Source organism: Gossypium hirsutum, chromosome D04, assembly GCF_007990345.1.
Source record: "Gossypium hirsutum isolate 1008001.06 chromosome D04, Gossypium_hirsutum_v2.1, whole genome shotgun sequence".
In the NCBI taxonomy this organism is placed as follows: Eukaryota; Viridiplantae; Streptophyta; class Magnoliopsida; order Malvales; family Malvaceae; genus Gossypium; species Gossypium hirsutum.
In genome coordinates this window covers 5,485,803-5,511,327 of record NC_053440.1, presented here as the reverse complement: position 1 = coordinate 5,511,327, position 25,525 = coordinate 5,485,803, and the positions used below count along the sequence as shown (strand labels likewise).

At 31.9% G+C, this 25,525-nt stretch overlaps 1 protein-coding gene across 3 annotated transcripts; it reads right to left on the bottom strand.

Moving 5' to 3' along the window:
- Window positions 1–27: 27 nt before the first annotated feature.
- LOC107959759 (beta-galactosidase 6) lies at window positions 28–20,591 on the bottom strand. Of its 3 annotated transcripts, none has more exons than XM_041091767.1 (18): window positions 20,056–20,591; window positions 12,725–12,820; window positions 12,518–12,630; window positions 12,324–12,390; window positions 12,056–12,148; window positions 11,807–11,950; window positions 11,600–11,694; window positions 11,017–11,122; window positions 10,853–10,937; window positions 10,645–10,763; window positions 10,356–10,520; window positions 2,065–2,234; window positions 1,867–1,958; window positions 1,635–1,744; window positions 1,423–1,530; window positions 1,184–1,291; window positions 303–448; window positions 28–233 (listed from the first exon to the last, which is right to left on the bottom strand). In XM_041091767.1, exons 1-18 carry the CDS (start codon window positions 20,224–20,226, stop codon window positions 83–85), a joined length of 2,139 nt encoding a protein of 712 aa, XP_040947701.1. In that variant the 5' UTR covers window positions 20,227–20,591; the 3' UTR covers window positions 28–82. The 3 variants fall into 3 exon arrangements, with proteins under 3 accessions (XP_040947701.1, XP_016751385.2, XP_040947702.1); XM_016895896.2 differs by having other exon boundaries at window positions 2,053–2,234; window positions 20,056–20,590; XM_041091768.1 differs by having other exon boundaries at window positions 2,053–2,234; window positions 12,725–12,831; window positions 20,056–20,194.
- Between the last annotated feature and the right edge of the window lie 4,934 nt (window positions 20,592–25,525).

Below are 25,525 nucleotides of genomic sequence, written 5' to 3'. Positions count from 1 at the left end.
TTGAGTTGAGAACTATTAGAAATAGAATTAAAATAAACACTTTTAATTGCTTAATAGAGGAATATGCTTTGATAATGATATATCACTGAGGGAGATGATGGTATGAAAATGGAGAATTAACATTGACAAGTGAAATGGTGTTTAAAGAAATTTGAAGAGGATCCCCATTCAACTCTTCAAGCACCACTAATAGATTTCCAGTAGGGTTGAGGAATGAGCGAGGCACATGGTACCTACAATTTTAGCATATCCTCGATTAAGTTTGTGCATAAATTAATCAAATTGGAAATTATATAACTTACAGGGTTTGGGAGGGGTTTCCTTTAGAAGTAAGGAATGAAACCCAATAGCGACCAATGCTTTGTTCGTTCACCCAAACTTCTCCTTTTTGCATTGAACTCATGTTCAAGGCAATTGGTTCATCTCCAATGGGTGCATCAAACGTGGTCTGCCAAATTAAAACATTACTTAAATTTGGTTTTAGATTTTTTTTAATTATATATATATGGTTTCATTGTTTTAATTTAAAATGTTTATCAAATTTAAATAAGTTGAATTTTTTTTATACTTCAAATTTAATTGATTAATAATGTGTTTTTCATATTTTCATTTTTTAAAATAGATTTTCAATTTCATTTAACAAAACTTAGGTCCCGCTTTTCGTGTTGAAATATGTGTTTGGTTGAAAATTTCTAAAATGATTTTTGGAAAATGAAAATGAAAATATGAGAAAATTAGAAAATGATGAAAATAATTTTCACTAAAAATGCTTTGTAAATGTGAAAAAATAAATAAAAATAGTGGTTTTAACTTTAAATGAATTGACTTTGATTCAAACCTATATGAACTCAAAAAATATTTTTTCAAAAGCTTTTCAAATATTAATTTTAGTATCCTAGTTCAATTCCATATAAAGTGAATTTTTTATTTTATTTTTTTATGTTTATATTATAGAGAAATTATTATCAAACATGTTTTCATTATTGAAAAAAAAATCAATTTTAAAAAATAGGAAATGAAAAATGATAATAGAAAATATTTTTAAAAACCAAACTCGAATCTTATTTTTTTCAAAATTTGAAATTAAAGAATAAACTATTTTTTAAATGAAAATAAAAATAAAACAATAAATGTTCTCTTAACACCAAGCTATTGTAATACATGTGCAAAAGTTGAAGCTTACCTTGTACCAAGTGAGTGACTTATTTGTAGAGTCATCAATCTCACTCCACTCCACCTCCTCTAAACTTTGTTCTTTAAATACTTGTAACTTTTCCCCTTCCAAACCAATCTATAATTACATAAACAATTAATAGAGCTACACATACCTTACCTCTTTTTAACTCATTTATGAACTTAAAACACTTCAAATAAAATGTAGATTTTTTTGAGAATACATACATATAGATGATATATATATACCTGATATCCCCATGTATAATTGGTAAAGTCATATATGTAAGATTCGGAGCATTGAATGGTAACTTTAGTCAATCCAGCATATCTACTCTCCAAAAAAGCTCCCGAGTCCTTCAAATACAGTCATTTTAACTTAAACATGTGCTATTACTTCATTTATTCTTTAATTATTTGCTTATAGATATGTATATGTATATATTAGAGAGAGAAATTACCGGTAATCCAACCATAACACTGAGTATGGATACATTGTTGATACCATCAATTAAGGTAATGGGTATGTCCATGCTAAATCCTTTAGTATCATGGCTTCCATGCCCAGCTTCTGACCAAACGTACGTACACATCAATTGTTAATAAATCTTATTGATAGGGTGCATTATATTCTGATATAAGACAAATACTATGGTAAAAGAAATAGTTTATGATGAGATTGGAAAATTGTACCTATAAATATGGTGTTGATATAGGCATGCACAACGTGTCCAAGGGACTCAACGTGAAGCACAGGTTGAGAGCAAGTTGAATTGGGTTGAAAGCTGTTTTCAATATTATGCCGTTTGTTAGCATTCACTTATTATTTTATTATGGGAAAAAGCTAATTAATTAAGAAAAAGGAGATACATAAGGTACCTGAATGTATACCAAAGGTAATCAGATTTATCTTGGGTTGTATTCATGTGTTCCAACAATGAATTAGAACGCAATGAGGTATCTAAAAAGTTTGGGATGTCTTCTTTGAATTCTTTCCACATATCTACTTCATTAAACATTTTGGTCAATGTTGTAATTCTCTTATTCGGCTTTGTGCTCACCTGCCATTTTAAATAACTTTGTGTTATTTTGTATCGTATTGCATATGGGGTAGGGGATGGGTTGACACGGTTTGAACCTGTGTTTGATGAGAACTTTAATCACCGCTCCATATAAGTCAAGATTAAATTCTAGTCATTTTAAGAACTTACTTTTTTTATGAATCGCATTTAAGGATTAGCTTATATACATACAACTTAAGCTATGTTTGTCTTTCTAATAATCAATGAACTTGATTCAAAGTATAAAATGACCTATTAATTTATACTAATAATAAAGTGCTTCACTAAGTTTAATACCACAAGTCAAGTGACACTTGACATCATCGTTAACCCACTTTATAGCAATGATTAAGATGATGGGTATTGACACCCATGTCCAGGGATCAAACCCTATGACACACACCCCTATCCCAACTTGATTTTACCAATATACATATATAAAAGTAGCCAAGAAATAAATGTAAATGTATGGCCCTACAGATATCCTTATTTCTAGAAAAAAGAAATTGAGAAACAATTCTACCAAATGTTCAATAAAGGGGTTATTCGCCCAAGTACCAATGCCTTCTTGTCTCCTGTGTTGCTAGTTAAGAAGGATAACACTTGGTGTTTTGTGTGGATTATCAGACTTCAATGCAACCATTGTCAAGGATCAGGTTCCAATTCCCACGATAAATGAGTTGTTCAACAAGTTAAGGGTGCCGCTATTTTCTCCAAGTTGGATTTGTTAGCATGATACCATCATATTCGGGTTCACCATGAAGACGAGCCAAAGACAACCTTTGAATGCACAAGGGTCATTATGAGTTTCTTGTCATGTCGTTTGGGTTGACTAATGCACCTTCGAATTTTCATGCCACCATGAACGACATATTCAAGAGGTTATTGCATGATTTCGTGCTAGTTTTTTTTATAATGTACTCGTCTATAACAAGAACCTCTTGTGAGAAACTATTGCGAGAAAATGGGTCGATAGTTAAACGCTCAAAGTATGTGTTTGGATAAGATACCATTGTTGCGAGATGGCCAGCCATGCAATGGCGAACACATATAGCAAACAGTCCAATTGGCGAACAACATAAATGGTGAACACACATGACGGACAGTCCAAGCATGAGTCACTTGGCGTACAGTCAAAATATGAGAAGGATGGCAAACTGTCATGTGAGTGATGCATTGATAATTGACCTCTCCTTGAAAAGATGTTTAGATGCTAGTTTTGTCATGTTAACCTTTGCATACAAGTTATATTTTCTCAACTTTTTAGGAGATTAGACGTTTTTAGTAGAGTACGAGGAAAGGAATCTTGTTATAAATAGTAATATTTTCTTATTGAAAAATTAATGAAAATATTAGCATATTAATTTCATACTTCTATCATACTTGTTTCTTCTCTACTTTTCTTTCTTTCTTAGTTCATATCTCCAACAATTGGTATCAAGAGTCAATCATCTTTGAGGGCCATTGTTCCCTTTTGAGTTTTTTTTCGAGAAAATCTATTTGTTTTAAAAATATATTTTTATCAAGTTTTTCACCACCTTCACCTCTTGTCTTCATTGGTGAAAACTACCATATTTGGGTAGTCAAGATGAAAACCTACCAACAAGCATTTGACTTGTGAGAGGTTGTGAATGTTGATATTGAGCCACCACCATTGAGGGCTAATCCTACAGTTGCATAAATTAGGCAACACAATGATGATCGTGCAAAAAGATACAATGCAATGTCTTACCTTCAAAATGGTGTCTCTGATGTGATATTCACACGAATAATGGCCTGTGAGACTCTAAAACACGCTTGGGATAACCTAAATAAGGAGTTTCAAGGATCAGGCAGGACTAGACAATATCAACTCATTAATCTCAGGAGAGATTTTGAGAATTTGAAGATGAATGAGGTCGAAAAAGTGAATCAATACTCAGACAAGATAACGGCAGTGGTCAATAGCATCATGCTACTAAAAGATTAGTTCACAGATAGCAGGGTAGTTGAAAAGGTCATAACTATACTTCCTAAGCTGAATGAATCAAAAATATATTCTCTTGAATACTTGAGAGACCTATCTACAATCTCATTATCTGAGTTGATAAATACCTTGTATGCTCAATAGAAAAGGAGAGCATCAAGGTTGGAAAAGCATGTTGAATGAGCTTTTCGAGCTAGAAGTATTGAAAATGTGAGCTCTCCAAGTTAGAAGGGAAAGAAAAGTTGGTCAAAGAAGAAAGAGAAGCCAATGAGAGATGGTGGAAAAAATATCCATCATGCCCTCACTGTATGAAGACCACTCATCTGGAAAGGTTTTGTTGGTTTAAACCAAACATACAATGCAGAGCCTACAAGCAGTTTGGACACATAGAGAAAGTATACAAGAACAGAGGGCGAACCCAACAGCAATAACCATAACAACAAAATGTTCAGGTCTAGGCAGCTGAGAGAGATCATGCTAATGAGGAGCAAGTGTTTGCAACCTCTTGTTTTGCATCTAGAAGTAGAGTCGCAAAGGGTTGGTTGATCAACAATGGTTGCACCAACCATATGACCTCAGATGAAAACATCTCCAGGAAGTTAGATAGAAGTTTCATTTCAAGAGTAAGGATTGGAAATGACAACTCATTCAAGCTAAGGGCAAATGTGATGTGCTGATCAGCACGCCATCAGGTACTAAAGTAATTTTGGATTTTTTTAATGCCTGAAATAAACTATAATCTCCTTATTATTGGTCAACTATTCAAAAAAAATTATAATGTTGTTTTTAAAGATAGTTCTTACACTATATTGGATTCGTTAGGACAATAAGTTTTGATAATCTCAATGAAAGACAGAAGCTTTGTGCTGGATTAGAATCAAGTGGCCTCAAGTGCTTATACCAATTCAGTAGATGAAACTAATCTTTGGCACAAAAGACTAGGACACATAAATTATAAGTCCCTTAGTCAAATGTACAAGTCAAATTTGGTTGAGAATATGGCCAGAATTGAATATCAAAAAAGTGTTTACGAAGTCTGTCAAATGGAGAAGCACACTAGGCTTCCATTTCCAACAAATAGAGCATGCTAATGAAAAACTCTACTTGGTCCATGCAGATGTTTGTAAACCTATACGAACCGGTTCACTGAGTGGCAACAGTATTTTTTTTTGTTTATTGATAACTATACAAGGTTTTGTTGGCTTTATTTCATGCAACATAAGTTTGAAGTAGCTGACAGTTTTTGGAAGTTCAAAACCATGGTGTAAAATAAGCCAGCAGCAAGCTTAAGATGCTCAGATCAGATAATAGATCTGAGTACACCTCAATCAAATTTCAAAAGTTCAGTGAAGAAGAAGAGATCCACCACCAGCTCACCAACTTCTACACTCGTTAGTAAAATAGAGTATGTGAAAGAAAGAACATGACAGTTATGGACATGGTGAGGTGCTTATTGTTTCAAAGTAACATGTCAAATAGATTTTGGGCTGAGGCAGTAAATACCTCAGTATATCTACTCAACAGGCTGCCAACCAAGGTTGTAAAGGAAAAGACTTAATTCAAAGCATGATATAGGCACAAACCTTCAGTTTCTCATCTAAAAGTATTTGATTATATTTGTTTTGTTCATATACCATAGGTGAAAATAAGTACTCTTGAAAGGAGGTCGCAGCCTGGGATATTTCTAGGATACAATTGCAACAAGAAGGGTTATAGAATTTTTTATCCTTTCTCTAGTAAGATCACTATGAGTAAAGATGTAAAGTTTGATGAAGGGAAAACATGGAACTGAGACGCTAGTGAAGTTGAGTTGCTCGAGCAAGGAGAACTTGAGCTAGGTTTAGAGCCTACCAATGATCAGGCTGAAGATGAAAAGTTTGATGATATTCTAGTGAAAGGCACTCGATAAATCATTGAAATCTATGAAAGAACTGATGTAGTAGTCCTTAAGCCAACCAATTTCGATGAAGCTGAAGCAATTGAAGGCTGGAAAGAAGCAATGCTAGCTGAGTTGAAGATGATTCACAAAAATCAGATTTGGGAACTTGTTGATAAACCATCATATAAAAAATTTATTGGTGTCAAATGGACGTTCAGGACCAAACTAAATGTTGATGGCTCACTCAACAAGTTCAAGGCAAGACTGGTTGTAAAAGGTTTCAGTCAACAAAATGGGATCTATTATTTGGAGACATTCGCACCAGTAGCAAGGCTAGACACAATCAGATTGTTATTGGCTTTAGCACCACAAATGGGTTAGAGAATCCATCAGTTGAATGTCAAATCAGCTTTTTTAAATGGGTACTTGCAATAAGATATTTCCATGGAACAACCACCTGGTTTCACAGTCAAAGGAAGTGAATAGAAGGTTTAAAGGCTTAACAAAGCCTTGTAAGGGCTGAAACAAGCTCCAAGGGCTTGGTATGCAAGGATTGATAAGTATTTGCTAAGCTTGGGATTTAAGAAGAGCCTAAGCGAACCTACTATTTATGTTAAGAAAGCTGGCGAGGTTACAACATTAATTGTTCCATTATATGTTGATAACTTGCTAGTAATTAAGAGCAGTAATGACTTGGTAAAGGAATTTAAGCTGCAGATGGAGAAGATGTTTGAGATGTCGGACCTTAGAAAAATGAGATACTTTCTGGGCATGGAAGTAGAACAAGTTTAGGAAAGGATATTCATCAGTCAATAAAGCTTTGCCTCAAAAATCTTGGAAAGGTTTTGCATGGATAGGTGCAAACCGGCAAGCACACCTGTAGCACTTAGTGAAAAGCTTAGTAGTAATGAAGATTTTGAGAGGGTTGATGAGATTAATTACAGAAGTCTCATTGGTTCCTTGTTGTATTTAATAGCAACACAATCTGATATTATGTATGTATTAGGTTTGCTATCAAAGTTCATGCATTGCTGTAATATATCACATTTCAAGGCTACTAAAAGAGTGCTAATATATATAAAAAAAACTATCAATTTTAGGGTTTGGTTAATGAAGGCAGACACATTGAAGCTTGTGGGGTACACTAACAATGATTGGGTTGGATCACTGGATGACATGTGAAGCACCTCTGGATATTTTCTCACTTGGATCTGGTGTACTCTCTCAGAGTTCAAAGAAACAACTAACTGTTACTCAATCTATAGCTGGGGAGAAGTATATAACTGCGACAGCAGCAGTCAACCAAGAAATTTGGTTGAGAAAATTTTTAAGTGCCTTGAATCTTGTGCAGGTTGAAGCAATGCAAATTTTCTGTGATAATCAATTCGCTGTGGCAATTACGAAAAATCCAGTCGTCCATGGGAAGACAACATTTCAAGATCAGGTATCACTTTGTGAGGGAAGTTGAACAAAGTAAGGAAATAACTTTGGTTCATTATAATTCAGAAGTTCAACAAACATATATTTTGACCAAACCTCTTAGAAAGGTAAGGTTTAAAAAATTAAGGAATGGAATTGGTGTTCGAAGCATGGAAGCCAATGAGGAGTGTTGCAATATGACCAATCATGCAATAGCGAACACACATGATGAACAACATAAATGGCGAATAGTCTAATTGGCGAACAACATAAATGTCGAACAGTTTAATTAGCGAACACACATGGCGAACAACATAAATGGAAAACACACATGGCAGACAATCCAAGCATGAGTCATTTGGTACAAGTCAAAATATGAGAAAGATGGCGAACTATCATGCGAGTGATGCATTGATAATTGACTTCTACTTGAAAAGATGTTTAGATGCTAGTTTTTCATGTTAACCTTTGCGTACAAGTTATGTTTTCTTAGTTTTTTTAGGAGATTGGACGTTTTTAATAGAGTACAAAGAAAGGAATCTTGTTATAAATAGTAATATTTTTCTTGTTGAAAATTTAATGATAATATTAGTAAATTAATTTCATACTGTTATCAAACTCATTTCTTCTCCACTTTTATTTTTCTTAGTTTATATCTCCAACAATTGAGTACATGGGTCATTAAGTGGCGAAGGATGGGTTGCAAATAGATCCCATTAAAGTAGCTACGGTACAATAGTGGCTCACACCAACTATTATGAAGGAAGTTTGTCAATTTTTCAGACTAGTAGGATAATATGGTTGATTCATTCAAGGGTTTACTTGAAGGGCTGTGCCACTGACCAATTTGTTAAAAAAAGTTTCATTTCATTGTTCTAATGAGTCACAAGCCACTTTTGAATATGTTAAGATAGCTTTGAGCTAGCCCTTGTACTAGCTTTGATGGATTTTAGCGCTCCTTTCACAATGGAGACTGATGCACCTAGTGTAGGGATTAGGGTTGTATTGGTTCAGTGAGGATGACCAATAGCATATTTCAATTAGAAACTCAGCCTTCGTATGCAAAATGCTTCTACATATCATTGTGAAATGTATTCCATCACTCAACCTATGGGAAAGTGACAAAAGTATGTGTTGGACCGCTGATTTATGGTCATAACTAATCACCAACCATTAAAGATTTAACCACTCAGACAATCCAAATATCGAAACAAAAACAATGGTTGTTTAAATTTATTGGGTTAGATTTTGATATTCAATATTGTATGGGTCATTGGACACTAGAGTCAACGCCCTTTCACGTAAACCAAAGTAATATTTATTTGGCTTTCATGATCTCGAGTTTTAATATCCTAAAGGACATAAAGCTAGTGAACCGTGACAATGAAGAGGTACAAGTACAACTAGAAGATTTACAGTATGTTGATTATACGATCCAAGGTCTTATTGTGTAAGGGTTGAATAATAATACCCAACATGTCGTATCTTAAGGCTCGATTACTACAGGAATTTCATGGGACTACTACGGGAGGCATGCGAGAGTTCTATGCACTAACCACATCTTAAAAACTAACTTTTATTAGCTGAATATGAAAAAAAAATATACAAAGGTATGTGCTTGAGTAATAAATTTGTCAAAGAATAGAGAGTGACCAATTGAGCCCGTTGGCCTTCTAAAATCAAATGTTAAGGAAACTATTATGGTAGTGGTGGATCGTTTGACCAAATATGGAATTTTTTTTATTTTGCCAAAACATTACATTAGTGAGACAATGGCTACTGTATTTGTGGGGGGAATTGTTAAATCATATAGCATTCCAAAGTTTGTGGTGAGTGATGGTGACAATATATTTTTTAGTGAATTTTGGTTAGAGTTGGCCCAATTGCATGACATTTCACTAGGGTTTTTTTAGCCTATCACCTTCAATCAGATGATCAAACGAAGTCCCTAAACTATTGTCTTAAGATGTATTTGCGATGTTCTGCTGGTGACGATTTGACGATATAGGAAGGGTATTTGTCATGGACTGAATATTGGTACACATATCCTTCCAACCTTGATTAAGTACAGTGGTGGTTCTTCTAGGAATAAGGTAGTTGATAAGGCATTGCAGCAAAAGGATGAGATTTTACGAGAACTAAAGTACAATTTGATTCGTGCTTAGAATAGGATAAAGTCTCTAGCTAATCACAAGCGTCAGGATGTTAATTTGGAAGTAAGGATTTAGGTGTTTTTTCAACACAACCTTATCGTCAAATGTTTATTCATTTATGCAAACAAAAAAAAGATGAGTCCTAAATATTTTAGACCCTACAAGATACTTAAGAAGGTGGGTTCAATTTCTTACAAGCTTAAGCTTCCTAGTTCTATTTAGATTCACCTCGTTTTTCATGTGTCTCTTTTCAAACCTTGCTATGGCACTCCAAACCAACATGTCACTCCTATGCCATCATTGGTTGACTCTTCAATTGACTCTTCTATGAACTTTGAGGACAAGGTTCCTTTACAAGCGTGAGGTAATGTTATGTCCACAAAGCTAGGTCAACAACTACCATCTCAGCAAGTAATAGTAGCCAAGGAAGAGTACACGTGAGCGAAGATGTTCTCAGGCCCTTTCTAATTATGTTTAGTTTGTTATAACCACTTTTCTTGGTTAATAAAGGTGGGCAATGGGTGATGACAAGGTAGGCAAGCTGTTAACTAAATTCTCTTCTCCTCTCTTTCTCTTTTCTTTATTCTACTATTTTGTTGATTTTATAATTTTCTTTCTTATTGGTTGTATTGAACTTTCAATACATTAATTAATTCAATTATTTTTTTCTCGAGTTCATAACAAGGAATGAAACCATAACATACCTTTGCAGTGTTGAAAACCATGTTTTGACAGTCTGGTAGAATGCCAATGGACTTGGGTAACAATTCAAATGAATTGTTTTGGAATTGCACTGTAGCATTCTTTGTAGAATCATTGTTTACAAGAAATGCAACACAAGCTTCCATTCCTTCTTCATAAACATAAGCCTAATCCAAATAAAAAAAATTAAGTCCAACATAAGTATTTGACATTAATTTATGAACAATTCTTTTAAAGTGCAATTCTTGAATAAAAATCATATATGGTATTTGGTCTAAAACACTTTATCACCTGTTGAAGTGGGCCTATTGAGAAATTACTTTGCACTCCTTGTAGTAAAGGTGTGAAGCAATTCTTTATTACAATATGCAACTCTTTAAGATGACCCCATTTTGGTTGTCTTAGTAAACCTGGATGTTCATTCCATATCAATCATATTCAACTTGTTGCAATATTATTTTACATGCAAGAAACTAGCTATAGGATGGATACAACTCACCATATTCATCAAGAGGAGCTTGGTCATAGTAACTAGTTATCACATAAGCCGATGCCGTCCTTCCAAAATTTGTTCCACCATGGTACTATATTATTTATGAAACATTATTTGGTTAAACTATTGATTAAGGTATTGTCAAATGCATCGTTAACATATAAGCTTACCATGTAATAGTTTATGTAACTTCCTTTTTTTGCTATGAAAAGTGCAACATGAAATGCAATATCTTCAGCAGATCTTATGTATGGTTCACCACCATATACTTGATAGCTTTAAAAATAAATTTGTAAGTTAGTAACTATAATAATAAAACTTTTAAAGCCACAACTATATCAATAGTTTCAATTAAAATCAATCATTACAAGTATTGAACTAAATAACTAGTTCAACAACTAAGTAACATAAATCAGAGGAAAACCTAGACATTTACATAAAATGGGACTCAAACCTGGGATTTTAAAGTTCCCATAGCCTCAACCTTACCATTAAGCTACAAATAAAAAAAAATACCTTTTATAACCAATTTGAAAAGCTATAGGCATCAATTAGCATATGTTTAGTAACAACTTATAATTAAGTTGCATATGATGCAGTGACTTAATAGGAAAGAGGAGGCTTAAAAACCTTGATTTTCATATTCAAGTTCGACATGAGTTGATCTAAATGTATTTTGATTTTTCAATTTAAGTTTAATTAATTATTTAGTGCTTTATTAGTGTAATAAAGAAAACATGGGTAAAAGCTTACAAAGAAGTCCAGTTTTCTGTCCACATGGATGGCTTGTTGGGTGAGTTGGGACCTCCGAAAGTTTCCCCACATCTCATACCGTTGCATGTATTAATCTACAACATAATAAACAAACTTACATTCTTTTGGTCTATTAAAAAAATTAAGAACATAAATTCCAAACCAAAGAAGAAAAAAATGATAATAAGTAAATAGGAGGAACTGAACCACTGGATCGGGAGCATCAGTTTGCTTGCACATCACCCATGGCACACCAGTTTCAAGTTCGACCCCCATTTTTGCGGCCCATTTAACATAAATAGGTCCTTTTTCATGGAAAGCGGCTTCCACGTTTTGATATTCATTCTCTATCTGCAAATTACATACATACATTCATATATATAGAAATATTGGTTCATAAATTTTTTGGGGAAATTAAACAATGAGGCAATTGATTAGCTAGGTTTATTAATTTACCTGTGATAATATGATTGGGCCTCCTTGTGAAGCATATAAACCTTCTGACTTCATCAAGTTTACTATATTTCTAGTGAAGTTTTGCATGTAGAACTAAAACAAGCGAATAATTGCTACTAATTAATACAAATTAAGATGAATCAAATTATATATATTTTTTAAAATATGAACAAAGAGCGTATATATTAGAATTTTTAATTTACAAAGTAAAAATAAATAGAAAAAAAAATATGACCCAAATTAAATAATGAGTCAAAATCAAATGTACCTTAAAGGGCCCATTATCTGTTCGATAAACAATATCGGGGATGTTATGCAACCAAAATGGAAATCCCCTAAAACCAAATTTACCAAATTCTAGTTACGCACAAGTCAATAACCTAAAAGTAACAAATAAATATGAGACAAATGGAACAAAATAATGTTGTAAGCTTCATTAAAGAAAATATGGGTCTAACTTACCCATAAGTCCATTCACTCTCAATAAAAGGTCCAATCCTAAGGCAAGCATAAAGCCCTTGTGCTTGAATTTCCTTAATGAATTTCACCAAATCATATCTTCCACTGAAATCATACTACCAAAAGCAAAATAATAAAAGGATTTTGTGAATAAACATTTATACAAATATAGAAATATGGCTCACTTGGGTTCTAATTAGATGTTCTAACCTGACCAGGTTGAGGCTCATGCAAATTCCAGAATACATATGTCTGAATCACATCAACTCCACCTTCCTTTGCTTTGGCTATCAAAGACGACCACATCTGCATAGAAACTTGAAACTTACTCATAATTACATAATCCAGTTTGTCTTTCAACCAAAATGTTTTCATTTCTTTTTTAAGCTTGTTCTTCAAAAAAATACCCATTCAATATGCAAAGTTCATGTAGGGACAATGATGTATGGAGAATTATGGAGAACTTGTTAGTTAGCTGAAGGCATAATAGTGGAGGGAAAATCTCCTAAGGATTGTTAGCAACAATTAGAAATAACAAAAAAGTTTGAGTTCTTTAGCCATTTTGATTAGTTATTAGATGGTTAATTATAGAATTCATTACTTAGTCTTGTATATAAAAACATTTAAGAGGTATGAGATGATATAACTGAAATTATACTTAATTTCTCTCTATGTCATTCTTTTCAACATTCCCAATTACCCAAACACTTAGCAAATTTGAGAGTTGATCTTGATTCTTAGTTTTCCTAAATTGCTAATTTGAAATGCATATATAAGATTAGTATCCAAGCCAATATCTTAGCATCATGGTTGATTTCAAATGACATGAGATGATTAGAAGAAACTATTAAGGAGTTGGTTAACAAGACTCAGAGCCAAGAAATTTACCAAGAAAATGTTATCTTAACCTTCTCAGAGTTATCACAACTTTGAATGTTCAACATACCCAAATCATGTCCCAACCACAATATCTTAAAGCTCCAAAAATCCACAGAACTTGGTAATTTTCAACTAGACAACCAAAGTTAATTTTTTCGTTTTAATGGTGATGACCTCAAAGGCTAGTTTTTCAAGTGTTTGCAATTTTTCAAAGTAGAATATCGCATAATCGAAAAGAATAATCTTAAAATAATACTAATTAATTTAAAAGGAAAAACACTACACTATCACCAAAATTGGATCAAGTACAAGGGTGGAGTGGTGCCTACATGGGCAACCTATTTATAGGCCTTAAAAGAAATGATTGAAGATAAAACTTTTGGTGTTCCAATGATTGAATTTCTCAATTTGAAACAAATATATATGGCCTTTGAATATCAAGATAAGTTTGTTTCTTTGTTAAGAGGAGTTGAGCTATTAGAAGAATATGTATTTACCTTATTCCTTAAGGGTTTTAAGATTTCTATACAGTAACCTATAAGGATTTTATGCCTAAGAATTTGTCCTATATATATGCATTAGCTTGACTACAATAATCTACAATCAAAATTCTCTAGCAAGAAATATCAAAAACTCTTAAAAGACCATCCTTATTGCCAACCATTATACCTACATCAAAATCTAAATTAAGAAATGTATTACAAATTTGGCTGAATCTTGGAAGAGACCTATAACTAGCTTAAAGGCTAGAAGCAATGTTGACTTTGATGGGAAAAGTGCTAAAAGTTTTATGCTTTAAATGTGATTAAAAGTATGCATTAGGTCATAAGCGTAAGAAAAAACAGTAGCTCTATCTTTTTAAAATTAAGGAACTAGATGAGGCCTATGAAGACCGGCTAATGGAAAGTATAGTGCTGAGTGATACTAAGCCACAAATCTCAATGATAACTATTTGTGAGATAAAAGCTAGAGGTTATCACACCATAAGGGTCACTTCTAATGTAAATAAGAAGCCATTACAAGAGCTTATTGATCTAAGAAGCATTCGTAATTTTCTAGGTTTGAAAATGGCAAAGAAGTTAGGTTGCAAGATTGTAGCGACTAAGAAAGTAAATGTTGTTGATGATAATAGTTGCAATGTGGTGCCATGTGTAAATATATGACTTGGTTTTTGTAGGGCACCTATTTTACTACCGATGTGTTACCACTACCTTTGGATAGCTATAACATGGTTCTTAGAATGCAGTGGTTGAAGAATCATAGAGAAATCAAGTGGGACTTCATGTAGAGCAGATAGAGGTGTTGAATAGATGCTTGAAAATCTACCTAAGATGTGTGTTTGATGGCCAACCAAATTCTTGGGTCAAGTTGCTCTTATTAACTGAGAAGTGGTATAACATTAATTACCACCCCTCACCAAACTTACCCTCATTTGAGGATTTGTATTATTATTGTCCTTTCTTGCACATTCACTATGTACTTGAAGGATCACAAGTGGAGCAAGTAAAGTCTCGATAGCAAAGGGTAAGATGTTAGAATTATTGAAACACGTATCAAATAGACAATTTCAAATCAGACAGTAGGTTCATTTGAAGTTACAACCCAATAGGCAAAATTCCTTAGTAGATTAGTACTACTAGAAGCTTTCACCTTGATTCTTTAGACCCTATAAAGTTGTTGGTAAGATAGGGTAAGACTTGAACAGTTTGCATTATCTCAGATGCATGCTGTCTTTCATGTCTCTTAAATGAAAAACAAGGTAAGACCATTAAAGCATAAGATCTTAGCTACTAATTTTAAGGGTTGTACCTACACTAAAACTATAACAACTTGGTTTTCAACAGTGCCAAAAAATGCGATTCTGAGACCTCGTTTCCATAAACCAAATCCATAAATAATATTTATCGATTTAGTATATAAATTAATTGGAATTCAAATTATTAAATTAGTCGAAATTGTGGTTAATTTAGGCTTAAGGACTAAATTGTAAAAGTCTAATTGCTATAGATTTTTAATTAGGAAATGGCTTGGGGACTTAAATAGAAATTATTCAAAGGTCTAAAATGGCTAATAGACCAATTGTAAATGGGTGATAGTGTAATGTGATGATGGAATGAAAAATAAGCTAATTAATTAAAGATTAAAATATAAGATAAATGTTAACTAAAAGTTAATTATGATTAAGCTTAATATAAAAGCCAAATTGGTGGATGGAGAGATGAAAAACTATCTTCTCCAACTGACCAACAGAAGAAGAAAAAAATGGGGATGCCATTTTTGAACATTGAAGCTTTCGACCATTCAATTTAAGTCCCTAACCATTTTTCCTTGATTTTTATGGAAATTGAATCATGAGAGCTTGATTTAGCTAGCCCATATACTAATTTGTTAAATTATAAAAGTTATTTAAAGTTTCCATTGTTGAGAAAAGGATGAATTTGGTGTGAATTTGATAGAAATTGAGCTTAGATTATAGAAAAGACTAAATTATAAAGCTTAATTATTAATTTTGTACATTAGATACCAAATTGAATCAAATAAAAAAATTTATGAAATTTCAGTAAGATTAAAAATTTGGAGGTCCTTAATGGATATATGTGAAATCGAATTTTAATCTAAAGCCTTAGACCAAAAGTTATGCTTGTTTCTGGTTTAGGGACTAAATTGAATAGATTAAAAAATATGTGTGGTTTTTTATTTGAATGCAATTTGGATGGCATTTGATGGTGCCATAATTGAATTATTATTCATAGCTAAAAACGATGACGGACTGTAGAGAGGGAAAGAAAAAGCGAGAGCCGACAATGAGTGACACGTGCTTTTAGTTTGTATTTTTAATATCTAAATCAATTTAATTATTTCATATTCATGATATTTTGCATTATATGGTATTGAGGTGAGTTGAAAATGGTTATTTCAATTGAATTACTATGGTTGAGATTGAATATCGAGATATAGACTAAATTAGATATAATAGAAAGTAGTATGATTTAATTGATCTACGATATTTGGTATGAAATTGTGCTGAAACATGTTATATGATGAGTTGAATTGGTGAATTGTTTATGAATTGTTTATGAATTGGGAATTTTGGAATATCAATTGAATTATATAATGAAATCGGAAAATTGGTTGCCCTATTAGTTGTTCGGACTTGTGTGGATATAGTTGGCATGCCACAGGGTCAGGATATTGATTGGAAACCATCGTTGCCAGTAAATCTGGTGTGGTAGATTGTACATATAGAGTCATCATTGTCGAGCAATCCGAGGTGACAGGATATTCATATTATGAAAACCATCGTTGCCGAGCAACACGGGATGACAGATCTGTGTATCCATCTAAGTTTGTGACTATTTAATAGGGTTGTAAAACATGATTTGGCTACATGGTATCTGAAATAAAATGCAATTGACATGTATTATACGTCAGTATGTGAAAAATTATACAAATGATTCAAAAAGGAGCTTTGGAGATCAATTTGGTATTGATGAATTAATAGACTCGAAAATGGTTGAAATATTAATTATGATAAATGAATAAATATATGTAACCAAATATGATAATTGAAATTGATCAAATGGTATGTGAAATTGTTGAGAAATGGTAAGCTAGTATGCATACCTATTGGATTGGTGTGTAAAGATGGTCATATCCATGTCTATATAGAAATGAAAGTATTTTGGCATGAAATGGCATAAAAATATGTTATGAATTGAACTTAAATTCAATGTATGCAATTGTTTAAGTTTGTTTTGTATTAACTTAAATAATGGAAATGCCACTGAGCATTATCGCTCAACGTATGGCTTGTTTTCTCTATGCGCATGTATAGTTGATCCTCGAGAGTGCGTGAAGTAGTTCCAGCATCCAAGAAGCGATCCCCAACTCAACAATGTTTGTATAGTTTCGTTTTGTTAAATATATGTTATGTACCTAGGTTGAGTCAGTTTTTAGTATAGTAATGTGATTTTGTGAACATTTGAGTTAGAATTTGTATATGGAAATGGTCATATGGTTGAAATATGAATTTGAGTATGATACAAGATTTGAAATGTATAAAATGTTGAATTGTTCATGGCTTATTTGAATATTTGTACATGTCAAATGTTTTGAATGATTTGTACTAGGAAATTAGCTTATAAGTTGTATGGTATTGATGAAATGGTGGTATGGCACTAGTACATTTATGAATAAAGTGCTATGGTTCATAATTGAGTTCATGAAAATTGTGTATTTGGCTGGAAATATGATATGGAAGTGTGATTTGGTTGTTTAGGCATTTACAGGTTGGTGTCATTTTGTACCAATTAGAAACAGATAGTCACATTTGTCAACGTGACAAGGGCAAGTCAGTATGTTGCACCACGATGAGGAACCTCCAAAGTTGCGACACTAACCCCTGATTTTAAAAACATTACAAATTGGTTCTAATTCAATCTCGGGTTAGTAATAGAGCCTTCATAAGCTCGTATAAGACCCGGAACCAATTGTATACTATATTATATACTTATATTACTTGTAATTAAATGTTAATGGTATAAATTGAATGTAATTGACAATAGTTTCTTGGGCAACGAATGTGACATCTTGAAGCTCGGACCCAGTAGCCGGGTCAGGTATGGGGTGTTACAAAAACAATTTGGAAGTGTTAGCTAGAAGGATGGTTAAAAAAGGTTGAAGAGTAGATACACAAGTCATTGTGCTTTGGAAAAATTCATTCCTTAGGATGCAACATGAGAGTATTTGTTGGAGTTGCAAAAAAGATTCCCTAATTTTAGCATTAAAGTTAAGGCTAAAATGAGAGGGGAGTAGCTGATATATAGAGATTTTTTTAGAACCTATTAGTTAGCTAAAGGGTTTAGAGTTGTTAAGGCATTAACAATGGTGACAAAGTTTGTTAAGGGTTGTTAGCAACATTTAGAAAATAGTAGGAAAGATTGTTAATTAGTCCCTTAGTCCTTTTTATTAGTCTTTAATTGGTTGATTATATAAATTCATTACTTAGCCTTGTATATAAATACAATTTGGTGCTATAAGAGGATATGAATGAAATTGTACTCAAATTCTTCTTTTTGACTATTTAAAAGTTTTTTTGTTGACATCTTAAGTAGTGTTAAAGTGATTTTTAACCAAACCAAAAATATAGTATTTAAGTGATTTTGCTATCTAAATGTTATAATTTTAAAGAGAAATGACTGAAAAACACTGCATTGTAGTGTAACGAATTCACTCTAAATTGAAAATATTAAATGTATATAATTTTTTAATATTTATATTGTTATTTCTCTTTTAAAACGTATTTTAAATATAAACCATTTTATAATAGAATTTATAAAGAGTTATTCTTGTATTCGATTTTACAAGTGCTTCAAGGTATTTAAAATTTATATTTCATATGTCATATTAAATTATTTGAATTTATTAATGAAAATTTTAACTTTGAAATCATTCAACTCAAATAATTAACTAACTAACATATAAAAGATTATAATTTGTTTGTATATGATATAAGCTACTAGAAACATTAAATGGGCAGGACAAAATAAGAGACAATGTTCACAAATATGATATTGACAAGTATAAAGGCTAGCTAACATATTTGCAAAAAAGGACAATATGAAATGTCCCAAAGAAAAATGTGCCCGTGACCCACAACTACAACCCTAATCATTCATTTGCCTAACTTTAAAACAACGTAATAACAAGTGACAAAACTAGGGTGGTTAGCGGGCCCGGTCCTCTAAAACGAAAAATTTTTATATGATTTTTTTAAAATTTTTAAAATTTAAAATTAATAAAAATAAAATTACATTTTAATTCTCTTAAAAATATAAAAATTTGTTTAAAAATTATAAAATTATAATTTATTAAAATAATAAAATTATATTTTTTATTATAAAAATTATAATTTAATTTCGTACCCCTAAAAAGATTTTCCCATTTCGCTTAGTAATAATTAAAGAAAAGAAACGAATTTTGGTTGTTTTCAAAAAGATGGAAACAAAGAACCGCGTGATCTTTGATGTTTGTCTGTTAAGTCATATATTTCACGTTGTTTCATTATCTCTCTATTAGCAAAAGTCTACTCTTTCCCATCAAAATCAAACACCTCGTGATCCAAATATTTTGTGTTAGTTTATTTATATTTTATTGGTTTTTTATTTTTTTATTAATTAAAATATGTTTTAAATTTTTATACTTTCCGTATATATAGAATTTAATTTTTTTTATTTTTGTATTAAAGATACTACAGATGGGGAAGATAATGAAATAAGATAAGAGCCGATGTTATCAAATTCGCTATTATTCTCGAGTTAGCATGATCTATAATCTTAAAAACTACTGTCAGTTCCATAAATGTTAGATGCATTCATCCCCGCTCCACATTACCTACTTCAATTCATTTTTTTCTAACATTTTTAATCTTGTAAAGGCAAGTAAATATTTTTAACATAAAGATATGAATAGTTTTATAACACTTTTTCTTTACATTATAAATATATATAAGAGCAAAATAGTTGTAATTTCATTTAGTAGAGCAAAACAGGGTGGAACAAATAATTAACATAGCTGTTTAAAAAAATTGATTTGGAATCTATTGGGCGATTAACACTTTTTAAACCCCGAACCAAGGTATAGTTAAAAATGAAATGACATACCTGAGGGGTGCTGCGAGGATAGTGAATGGAACCCGAAAATAGAAGTTTGCGTTGGCCATTGATGATTAAAGATCTCCCATCATACGTCACATAGTCTTCTCCCTTGATGCTTGCCTGCACTGCAACTGCTATATATATCCACCACCACCATACCATCTCCCTCACCTTCATTTTTTCTTTTCAGCTATAGCAGTGGCCTTTACAAACAAGAATTTTGAGCCAAATATTGAAACTAAGGTTGGAAGGGTAGGTTGGTGAGCTTGGGATGATATATATATATATATATATACACATGGGAAAGGAAAGGTTTGCCATTCTTGGAAGTATTCATGCCCACTTTAAGCAGCTTTCACCTACGATAAAACATATATCATTTACTCATAAAAAGGCAATAAATATTATATCCAAGTTTAGACGCTAAAAATCTAAACTTAGCTCTCGTTTATCTCTTTTTTGGTGCTGAATGGTTAAAGGTGACATTTTGTGGACATTGATACTTCCAAGAATGCCAAACCTTTCCTTTCCTATATGTGTATATATATCCCAAGTTTAGACGACCATGATATAACATTTTCATTGACCAAAAAATTTATTTATATAAAGTTTTCATTGCTTAAATTATCATGGAATCATAGAAAAAGAAATTTTCGGCAAATTTTGGCAGGTGTATGTGTTTTTCGATACAATAATTTTTTCTTAACCCAAACTCACATCTTCATACACTAATAATAAAGTCGATGTCAACCAACAAGTCAAGGAATAAATTAGATCATCTAAAATAATATAATTTTTATACATTAAATGTTGGGAGTAAAAAAGCAAAACTGTGATATAAGAAAGAAAGAAATCAATATTTTTAAAACACAATCAGACGTTGTTGAGGCAAAATGTGCTGAGAGTTGCTGAGTGGCACTCAACAATGTCAATTGCAGATTGCTACTGAGGTGGTTAAAAATTTGCATTATTTGGTTTGACAATTTAATGAAGAAGATATTTGGATTTGGTTATGTGTTGTTTCATTGAAGATACTTTGATCCATCTATCAAAACCAATTCTTGGCATTTAGAAATTGGATTGGATGTGAGTGAATCAATTAAGCTACTAATTTTGGAGAGCATATTTTCAAGAGATTACTTTATATTCACTTAGATTGTACGTTAACAAGCTGAAATTGAATATATACTTGGAAGTTTGTCTAAGTTATATAATGATGTAACGTATTATAAGTAAAAAGAAAACTTAAAATAACAACATAAATTAATTAATAAATAGATTGCTTTCTCTCTTTTTTTTTAATAAATTAAAAAATTATACATATCTTATCCACTCCATCCATTTTTTTTATCCAAAAAGTCCTTTTAACTTGTATATCTAAATAAGCCTTTTCGCATTCTTTTATATAAAATAAAATCTTTATTTGGTACAAACAAAATAAAATAAAAACAATTAAGATGTGTATAGTAAAAATAAAAAAATAAAAAAAATACAATTCAGAATTTTTGAAACTTTCTTCTTTTTTATGATGTAACATATTTGTGTATCAAATAGTAGAACGTAAAAGAAATTAAAAAAACACAAAATCAAACTGAGAAATGATGGTATGAAACTGTGATTTCACATCATGTCTACTTTTTGTAATAGGAAAATGATAAATCAGATTTTTTTTTCCTCTTCAGAAAATTTAAATCTAACTAAAAATACTAAAAATCAGGAAGAAAAATCTGAAAGGGATAGAGATGACATGGAATCACAATTTCATACAATCTCTTCTCAATTAAACTAGACTGAAGCGTGTGATGTATAGTTAATCTTTCAATTAAAACCTATTTTTTTCCACTTAAAATTCGCATAAAAAATTAATTAAAAACTAATTTGTGTGACCTGAAGAGAATTACAAGAATTGTTAAATATAATTATCGTTATCACCTTAATTTAGTATATAAGATAAATGGGTAAAGTGAGTTAAGAATAATAAATAGAGGCCAACGTCCATGAAAACAGCTCCAAGAGCCAAATAGTATATAATATAAGATAAGATGAAAATAGTGAAGGCAACAATTGTTTGTAATGGTGGCGTTGCTTGGATTCTAACCTTTTACATCAAACGTAGGAAACAATAGCCCCCAAAATAAGATATTAAAAATATAAATGGGCATCAAGCTTTATGTTGTTACTTGTACGTCAACCCTCCTTCATAAAATGACTGATCTGTCTATTTTGGTGCAGTGGGCATCCATTGCAATCCCTTTCTTGATTTTGTGTGGAGAAACTATTATTTGCAAGGTTGTTGGGTTTGAAGGAGTTTGGGTTTAGGGTTAGGGTTAGAGTAGATGGCATTTGGGCTTTAACTGTGAGTTTGGGCAAAGGGCAGCTGATTTCCTCATGAAACAAGTTATGGATTTGTCCGAAAATTTTATTGCTGTTTGGGGTTGTTGGCGTTTGCTTGTGCCAATGTTGCTGGTTTGAGTGGGTTGCTTCAACCCTGTTTCGTATGTTGCTTTCTTCTTTTCTTTAATAATAAAGTAAATTTTTTTATCATCTTTTGGTGGTGGTTGTAATCTAGAAGGAAAAACAACTTCAAACTTTGTCATTCAATTACATTATAGTACATAAAGCAACGGCAGTAAAAGCAAAAGCTTAAATGTCGGATTTCTTGGGTTTGATCAGATGAAACCCATCTTTAAAATATGAACAACATGTAGCTCAAAAAAAGGTGGAAGGGCACCCTTGTTCAATTCTTCCTCTGCTTTTGAATATACATGGAGTTCAGTTGTTGAAAACTAAAAGTGACCCACACAAGGCAACCGAAAAAACCTTCCCAAGCTCCAAAACTCAGTTTTCCAACCTAATCATGTCAATGCAACTCTTGGTTTCACCCACTACAGTCAAAGCATTGAAATTCAAAAGACAACAGGTTTCTCCTATCTAGATTGGAGAATCTTGCAGCCAATCATGACCCCAAAAATTTGCAAGGGTCAAAATAGTTTTCAACGTAGCCTTTCGATGTATGGTATCTATATGCAATTCAATCTTTCCATTAGTGAGGGGCATAGCTAGGGGTAGTGGCCTTGCATCTCTGACCAAATGGTGAAATTATTATTTTAGGCTCTTCAATTTAAGTATTTTAAGCTTTTAGTTAAATGAAAAAATTGAAGTTTTGGCCCCTCTAAAAATAAATAATTTAACCTAGGCATTATTAACTCAACATTTTTAGCTTTGCCTCCCCCAAATTTTATAATTTTATCTCGTCCCGTAAACAAAATTCCTAGTTTTGCCCTATCATTAGTGTATGGTATCCATGTTAGTCTTGCAACTCTTAGTTATAACTCGATTTTGTCCCTAAAATCATTGGGATGACAGATCCTCTCTAAATCACTTCACCACCTTCATATGCATTATGCTCAAAACAACCTACATTCATATGTTGTAGACCTATTTTGTGATGAATCAAATTATGACACTCAACATACAAGAAGCGTCAGTGTCACAAGTCTGACTAGTGCTACCAATACATAAGAGTATTTCAATACGCACTTGAGTGAAATACCAAACAGAACTCTCATAACGGGTCATATTTAGTGAAGTTTCTCGTACTTCAACTTATGAGATCAATTGCATGCAATTCATACATGGATGCTTACCATATGCTGATATCTTAGCATTATTGATGCTCTGTCTCGATAATATGATAATAACCAAGAATAGTTTAAGAATCACAACTTTGATCATAAATATCTCATAATTGTAATTTTTTGTACAATTCCCTTGCAAGGTCTTCTATGATATATGGGCTTTAACTACGCAAGTCTAAATATTTAACTTTTTTAATTTTGAATAAAGAAATATATTAAATCATTATAATAATATAATAATATTTATATAATCAAATATCGATTAGTGTTTTACAAGCAATTCTTTATTGGCGTTGGAGTTTCTATGTAACGATTGTATTTCTATTGATCAAAACGTAGCTGAATGGACTAATTAAATTATTATTTGTGAATGTTTTTTTCATATACTTCAATCAATTGATATCATCGCAATACATGTTCAAATTTGTGATGATACCTTAATTCCACAGGTTGCGTTATGATTGCATTGTTATCACAATATAATGGTACTAGATCAACAATGCACGAAAATCCACTCAATTCGATAATGAATTTTTTAAAATCCAAACAGCCTTATTCTCACTCATAAATATGTACTCAGCTTTAGTTGTTAAGTTTGCATTCATTGTATGTTTACAACTTTTCCAGCTGATTTTAAAATAAACATGAATTTATATTGCGATTTTTTATCATCACTATCCCATAATGTAACTTTTATATAACTCTAGATTAGAGTTCATACTCTCGATAGACCAATAAAATATCCTTCATTTTTCTCTAAGTATTTAAGAATATTATTCTTCAAAATAGTCTAATAACCATTAACAAGATTACCTTAATATCAGCTTCTGATACATAGAGCATATTATACCTCTAGTGTTGTGCACAGCATGACATAGAAGATAGATCCCACTCCCAAAGCATATGGCATCTTCTCCAATCTTGTCTTTTCTTCCAAAGTTTTTGGAGTCATATTTTTCCATCAATGTACACTAGCACCGTAGACAAGAATCAATGCTAAAAACTCTATAGCACCTTGTTTACGTGAACGGATTGAGAGAGTTTAAGCAATCTTTTCAATCATCTCTATAGATCTTCAGAACATAAGGTTGCTCCCAAATCCTTCATAGATGATCATATGGATAGCCAGACCTTAGTGGTTTGTCATTTCTCATCATTAATAATTCTTAAACTATACAAAGTCATTAGGATGTTTAATGAATTAAACTCAAATCATCTCATCAAATTTGATATTCTAACCCCGAGGCGTTTAATTTGATCCATAAATAAATTACATGGCTATATATTTCAACTGAAATCATATTTAGATTCAAATATTTTACTTATCATCTTCATAAGATACAGAATAAATATAATTGTTAACATTCAAATATCCATGATGCAAATCTTCTTTCATTTTAAACATCACATATCTAAATATCTAAATTTGCTACTATCCAAATTTACTCACAACATATTCAAACACCTCACACGATTCAACAATTTCAATTTTGAAAACATTGCTAAGAGACAAAGAAAAAAAATGAAAGGGTGATGTTTTATACTAAAATATGAATGATTTGAAATAAATTGTTATGCAAATAGCCAGATACCGACCCAAGTTGTGCAAGTGTAGCAGTAAAAGACAAATGGGCAGAATAAAAAATAGGACAGAAACTTGGGGAACAAGGGATAATAAAAGGGTAGGAAGGTTCGTAGAAATAAAGGTATGTTCATTTAACTTGGACCACCTTTCCAAAATAATATTTTTAAGCTTTTCAATGACATGTTGACATTGATGTTTCCCGGTAACATTCATGGTTTCATCTCTAGTCCTTAGGACGGCGGTGATTTTTGCA